The 7,730-nt window shown below is 38.0% G+C and overlaps 1 protein-coding gene across 4 annotated transcripts in view; it reads left to right on the forward strand.

Annotated features, from left to right (window-relative positions):
* The window catches only part of LOC27209109 (chaoptin), a 205,707-nt gene extending 199,300 nt beyond the window's left edge, over positions 1-6,407 (forward strand). For all 4 annotated transcript variants that reach the window (XM_016174293.3, XM_016174294.3, XM_039297059.2 and 1 more), the window contains one exon: positions 144-6,407. In XM_016174293.3, coding sequence (XP_016040366.1) covers positions 144-1,187 — 1,044 coding nt within the window. In that variant the 3' untranslated portion in view covers positions 1,188-6,407. The remainder of the gene's footprint in view (positions 1-143) is intronic.
* The last annotated feature ends 1,323 nt before the right edge of the window (positions 6,408-7,730 follow it).

A 7,730-nucleotide genomic window follows, 5' to 3' on the forward strand; every position in this document is an offset into this window, starting at 1 on the left:
GAGGGACGCAGGGAACGTTTTCAATAAAGCGACACGGCATTGACATCGGCGATGCTGATGAAAATGAAAATGAGAATGGAAACGACAATGGCTACATGGCAATGACAATAACCGTCTTTCAACCTGCTTAATTTATTCCACAGATCCATGCCAAGCGGCTAAATGGGACGGCCAGCTCGACCAAGCTAACCAAGCTGAGCCCCAATACCCGCTATCACATCTGTGTCATCGGGAGCGGTAATTGGCTCTCGGAGCCGCTGGCGAACGCTCTGCAACGGCTCCATGCCAACGATTCCTTGCGCGAGGAGGAGGCGGTGATGATGTCGGCGGCGCTGCCGGAGTCATTTTCGCCTTATCAGCATCAGCACAACCGGAACTCCAATGGTAACGCTAATCCAGCCATAGTCCAGGATCACAACAAGAACCAAAATCCTGACCAGGACCTGGACAACGTCGTCGGTCAGGACAACGCTCTGATGCAGGTGCTGAAGAACTCTCACATCTCCGCCTGCACAGATGTCCAGACACTGGACTCCACGCCCAGCTTGGTCACCGATGAGAACGGGCTTTCCAGCAATGGCTTCATTCACACCATCCTGACCAGAAGGTTGGGCCTGATTGTGGGCTGCTGCCTGGGCATCATAGTGTTCATCGTAATGATCTCGGTTTTGAGTTATGTCAAGCTGAAGAAGAAGCGCACCGAAAACGCCAAGCGGCAGGCTGCCTTGCCGCCGGAGTACATATCCTACCGGCACTTCTCCATACCCAATGAGGAGCTGACCAGGACCGCTGCTAATGCAGGAGCAGTAGCGGCAGCAGCGAGGGCCGCGTCAGCAGCCGCTGCGAATAATTCGAATAACTCGAATAATTCGACCGACGCCGGTAGCTCTCCCCACATGTCCAGTGTGCCCAGCGGCATTAGTGCCCACATTAGCGGGACCAGCCTTAGCACAGGTGGCACGGGCACCGGCTCCACAACCACCACACCCATCGGAGGCGTACCAATTGGTGGCTTGCCTCTGGGCAAGGCGGGAAGTCCCCTTGTGGGCGTGGGTTTGGTGGTGGCCGACTCCTCTGTGGACGTAGGTTACGCCCACAGCCACGCCCATGCCCATGCCCACCGGCAGAATAACGGTTACATGGCAGCGGGCGTGGTGCTCAATACAAACCACTTGAGCGTGTGTTAGTCGCACCACCAGAAGGGTTAAGTAAATACTAGAAGCGTGGGTGCACGTGCCGAGTTGGGGGGTCCTACATTTCGAAAGGATATTTTTTGCATTTCAATCAATTCTACATTCATCTTTAAAACTCTTTAAAACAACAACAACAAACTCTTTAAAAGTAGAGGGTAACAAAAGTTAATACAGCTTTTTTCCAACGACTGTCTTTCAGTTCGTTTCATTTAAGAGCAGAGAGGAGTCCATGGAACAAACAAATGTGAATGTTACATTATTAATTTCTACTTCTAAATATTATAGGAAACTTGCTTAATTCGGCTAACGAGAATTAAAAGGCAACTTACAATCTTGACATAAATACATGAATTGGGTGTGTGTAGTACTTTACAAAACATTAATGTCAGTACATCGGATCTGAACTGAAAATACCGAACAATAATCGCTCACCCATTCGAGAATAAATGGATGGATAAATGGATAAAAGGATCTGCCGCATATGCAGGCTGCATGTTTTTACATTGAACACCCAAATTCGCGCTTTATAATTAAATGTATAGCGTGATTTATTGGAATTTTAAGTGAATTCATCTACTTCGGCACCCCTTTCAATTGAAATCTGAAAGCCCTAAAAAAGCGAGCAAAAACTAGCATATTTCATATTCCAAATGGAATCAAAAACGTTTACCAATTACCAAGAGCAAGCGCAAAGCCGTTTTATGATTTTCAATGTGCCCAACATGCATTTAATTTACAATTGAAAGTCCCGAAAAGACGCAAAAAAATAACATAGAAAAATTAAGAAAATCTAGGTTAGTGATAATTATGAAGATGCGTTCAACGTTTTATGACAATTTAGTTATGACAATTGATGGTAGAGCAGAATGCGAAAATCGAAAGGCAATGTGGATTTTTCAATGTAAATAAAGTGGAATCAAAGCGAAATCTCAGCCGTAAACGTTGCATCCAAATCAAATTAAGCTCTAAATAATGCTATCTATAGGAAGTACACACAAGGCCCGTAAAAATATAATTATACATAACTGTAATGGAAAGCACACATGCAGAAAATTTTTTTGAACTAGAATTAGCGAATGGATAGTGGATGAGCGATTTTTGTGTTTTTTTTTAACCGAACGCTGAGAAATCAAGGATAAACTAGTTATAAAAAATAATTAAAAGCGGCAAGACATATTACCAAAAGTAGCTAAATAACTATAAAAACATAAATAGTAATATTAATTAGTTTAAGTGCAGGCCCCAAAGTATGGATAATTGTTAGCAGAACTCAAAGAGTTTCATATACATACATTTTTTCTCATAGTTAACTATATGGTTTTCCTAATTTCGATTCGAAAAGAAATTAAATATGCATAAAAAACAAAGAATTTCTAGAAAATTAAGCAACCGATTCAAGTGAAATGAAATCAAAACACCAGACAAAAACACATTCACACACCGAAACAAAGAGCTAAGGCGAAGAGACTCTTGCGAGACGTCTTCATCATCGGTCCCCAATTCTTCCTGTGTAAGCTTCTGTGTGTCTGGACTTCTCAAATATTTTAATATTGTTATATGCGAGATACAACAAATGTAGTATGCATGCATGAAACTTAGGAAGCAAACAATAACAATACCCAGAGGAATACTCGTAAGAACACAACATGCAAATCAAAATCAAAAAATCAAACTTAAGACAACACAAAACAACACGAAACGAAAATGAAAAGGAAATATAAAATTAAACAACGCTTTGTTCTGCTCTGCAAAAAGTCAGCACATAACGATGCATTCGTTACCATGCAAAAAGCCCCTTTCTTCGATTCTTGTTCAATTGTAGGGACTAAAAAGCGGAAACACAAAACACACACAATGCAGAGGTAAAAAATAAACAAATATACAGCAAACATACAATAAATGTAATAAATTAAAACGCAAAAAAACCCAAAATATTGTATGGCATGCAACACAAAGTATAAATATTAATAAATGACAAGAAACTTTCAAACAAAAGCGAAAACGGGTTTTCATTTGATTACAGCTGATATTTGCACTCTGCCTTAAATATCCAGTCGTGTTCTGCTTTTAACCATGGCCAACATGGTGCAGTTTGCCAAATTGCGAACACAAATGCTTATCTATATTTATATCCTTATTTTTTATATCTATATGCATATATATTTTAGAAAAATTAGACGCTAGGCAGGAAAGTGCAAACCGTGCGTATGGACAATGTGTTAAAGGTTTGTGAAAACAATGTAACTTTATTTGCAATTTGTGATTTATAATTTTCTTGTTACCAACTGTTTCAAAATGAAGTAGTTTCCCGGTTTTTATTCGTGCATTTTTTGTAAAATACAAAAAAATATCAAAAATAGCGCAGAAATTCGGTCTACGCGGTATGTGGACTTCGGCTTCGGCTTTGAATTGTTTTTATTGCAATTCCATTAAAATTTCATAAAACGTCTTATTTAGGTATTTTGAATGTATTGTAGAAAAATGCATGCTCCCGAGTGTGGGATTGGTGTTCTAAAAAATATTTATATATATATATTTTCAAGTGTTTTTGAACAGGGTGGAGTTGTGTAAGTGACGTTATGTGTGTCGCCACTTGCAACGTACATACATACATACATATGTCCTTTCCAGGCTACTATACATTTTTTAAACGCTTCTTGGTATATATGTAAATATATCTTGTGTGCTAGGTTTTTTGATTTTTTTTAAGCCCGTTTCTACTGAAGTAAGTCTTTCAGTTCTAAGGCTATCTGTATATGAAACTTACTCAAAAGTCTTCTTTCAATTGTGGAAATATATTTACAAATGCAAAATGCGTAAGAGAATAATCGGAAATTGGTTAACAAAGTACGTTTCATGTATTAGATTAGAGAAGATAATAATTTGAAAAAGGACATTAGTGAGAGTACGAAATAGGAATTTTAACATACTTTTCGCATATCGAAAGAATCAAATAAAGCGTGGACTTGGCAACCATCTGACACAAATTTAAAGCCTACCCATTTCATACTTTTCAACGCACAAACCTGTTACTTTAGTAAATAAGATAATAAAAGTATTATATCTTGAGTTTAATGTCAAAAATCGTCAATTACCCAGTGCTGCATAGGCACTTATGAAGTATGAACCCTCAGCTGGAAAAAGTTTGTCTAAAGGGCCTTCAAATCGAAATTTATGACATACATTTGTACATGAAACGTATGTTTTGTCATGTGGCCATTTATTGTCCACGTCTCGCCACTTGCAACGTACATACATACATATGTCCTTTCCACGCTACTATACATTTTTTCTAAAGCTCTTTTCCAGCAAAATTGGCTTTTTGTTCTACTCTTTTCGACCCGAAAAAATACCTTTTTTGTTTTGCAACTTTTATGTATTTTTTGTGTAAAGAGCTGGGGGAAATGCGCAAAAACTAGAGGGAAAAATTGAGCTGTCATCAGCCATAAAAATATGTGTGTATAACAAACGGAATGACACTTGAAATGGTGTTCCACAGAGGGAAAGCATAAAAGGTGAGGTTATTCGCAAACAAAGTTCGAATTCCAGAAAGCCAATTCTTTTGCAATGACGAGGTCGGAATCTCTTTGACTATTCCGCAAAAGAATATACAGATTAGGTAATTTTAAACACGATATATCAACAGGCAGTACTATGTTTCAAAAGTGTTTGAATGCTAATTTCACAACTTAATAAATTGGTTTTTTAATTTAAGTTTCCATAATTAATTTGTAAACTCTAGTAAAGCTCTGCAGATATGTATTTATAAAGAGTTACTACATATTTGCAAATATTATAACATGTAGAGGCTCAGCTTTATACCCAAAGGTTGTTTAAAGGTTACTAACTAACTAAGTTATTTGATTTACCACTTGAATTGCAGCGAGGTTCCAGAGTTACATTTTACAGTTTCACTCTTCCAGCCTGAATACATTCACATCTTCGTGCCATAAAACGCTGATAATGCACCTACAATTTGGTACTTTTCATGAAATGAATAGCGTGTAAACAATAATATACGTTCTTATGTGTATATTCGAGGCTCGCAAAATTTCGATTGAGAAATCCGTTTAAATCACAAAGTTCGCCAATTTTCGACTTTATTTCTGTCACCGCTGCCATCGAGCGAGTACTTTGAACGCTTCATTGATTTAATGGAAAAACTTTTCGCTCCGTATTGCTTCTTGTTTGTTTTCCTTTCCGTTGCTTACAAATGCTCTTTTTATACGTACATATGTACATATATTATATGAATACGAATATCCACGTGAACTTATAAACGTATGTACATATGTGGTGGGCCAACATATCGCCACCCATAAATCGAATCGAATCGCGTTCGCCTGGACCAAGGCTATCATAAAAAAAGTAAAATACTGGCTATTGTTGGAGCAGTAGTACATATCTATGATGGGCAGCCAGAAGTCCATACGTTTTTTGCGCTGCTGTTCATAGTAATTTTCAATAGTTTTGCGGGTTCATGTGAGAAAAATGGGTTTCCCTGCTGTTTGCATACAGTACAACTTTTTAAATTGGCAAGTGTTCTTTTTCGTGATTCGCTTCACATATATACATAAGTATGTATGTACATATGTATGTACATACATAAAATCATAAATATGATTACAAAATATATAGTAACATATCTACACCCACAACTCCCCAATCACAACCACACACACTATTGTAAACAATCACACACACACATTAATCTCTAAGTACGAAATGTATTCAAAGATCGAGAGCCCTTCGATTATGCTTAGCTTTCATCTACGCGCAGCAAAGTGCAAAAGTCCGAAGTCCAAAGTCTAGACTCTGGGGCGAGCCAATGTCCACGTCCCCTAAACATTCGATCACTTGGCGAGCCAACTGAAATAACAAAAACTTCCGCCCACACAATCGTCTCAGGATTCTCAAATTACTCCTATTTTTCGGGGCTCCTCTCTTAACGGGAGAATAGACACCTCTCTTTCCGGGAGAATAAACGTTGATAACCTTATTCTCTTAAACTTCGCTCTTAAGCTATCCCAATCCGCCTATATAAACCCAATCATGTCCCCATACATCAGTTCAGTTCTGAGTACGTTATCAATCGCGATAACACTGCTAAGCCCACTTCAACCTCGAAGTCCATTATCCAACCTAGTGATAATCCAAAGGCTCTAGTTCTTCCTTTACTGGAAATAATAAAACGTTTAATAATAAATAAAATAACCTCCTGTGTTCTTTTTTTATTAAACACTCGGTCTGAATTCGTAAATGGCGCAGTCGGTAGGATAAATAGAAAAAGTTGTACGAGTTGTTTACAAATATCAATCTAGTGACAAAAGATCCTTGTACGACCAAGCGTATCTTTTAAGATTGAACCACGCGAATCGGCGCTAAAGTGAACATAATATCGTAATACAATTAACTCTTTTTATCCGCAAAAGAACTACGTATAATCGGAGGTTGACACATAATAGTCAAACCTACTGCATACGGTTAACGAAAGTGTAAAAAAAAAAAAAAAAAAAAAAATCAACAACCATGGCAACCGAGCAAGTAAAATTGTTATCGGAATCCCACCTTAATCAAGCCTTAAGCCAAATAAGGCAAATACCAATATTCAGCGGTAATACCCAAGAACTCAGTGCCTTTATCCGAAGGATCGAGTTCATACTTCAGCTTTATCCATCAACGGACATCAGGCAAAAGCATGTATTCTTCAGCGCAATTGAAATGCAACTTGCAGGAGATGCTCAACGTGTATCCCAGTTATCCGGAGCAACAACCTGGCCAACCCTTATGAATGCGCTCATCAGCGAGTATAAAACCCAAACACCATGTGAAGAACTACTTCGTCACATTTACAACACACCCTTCAACGGAAGTATCCGTAAGTTCGTCGAAGAATTAGAAATAAAATCATTCACGATATCGAATAAACTTATGCTAGAAAATGATATCAATAATACTGTATTATACACAAATGCATTAAATAAGACAATCAAAGATGTAATCATGAGAAAATTGCCCGATAGGTTATTTATGACTCTTGCTAGATTTGACATTACGACAGTATCTAATCTCAAACAAATAGCGCAACAAGAAGGCGTATACGAAATAACTTTCAATGACAGAACAAGATCCCAAAATTATTCCGATCATAACAAAACCCAACCCCAAACCTCTAAGAATAAGGGAAACTATCAAAATTTCGTGAGCAATGCTATGCATAACACAATTAAGTCAAATCCAAGCACTACTCCGAAACCCTGCGAACCAAATCCAAAGTTTGCAAGAGAACTCACACAAAAATTAAATACAGGAAGAGTCCAGAATCCATTAAATTTTCAACAAAGAAATAATAGTGCCCCAAACCCTCCCGTCAAACGACAGAGAGAAAGTGATAGTGCCCAATACAGAATGGATACAGGATGCGAAAATTTTCTTCAACCAGCCTCGGAATCAGAAAGCGATTTAGAGGAGGAGGAAACCCATTCTTAAAAATCACAATGAATAATATTACTCTCAAATGCTTAGTAGACACCGGTT

Source organism: Drosophila simulans, chromosome X (genome assembly GCF_016746395.2).
Source record: "Drosophila simulans strain w501 chromosome X, Prin_Dsim_3.1, whole genome shotgun sequence".
Classification (NCBI taxonomy): Eukaryota; Metazoa; Arthropoda; class Insecta; order Diptera; family Drosophilidae; genus Drosophila; species Drosophila simulans.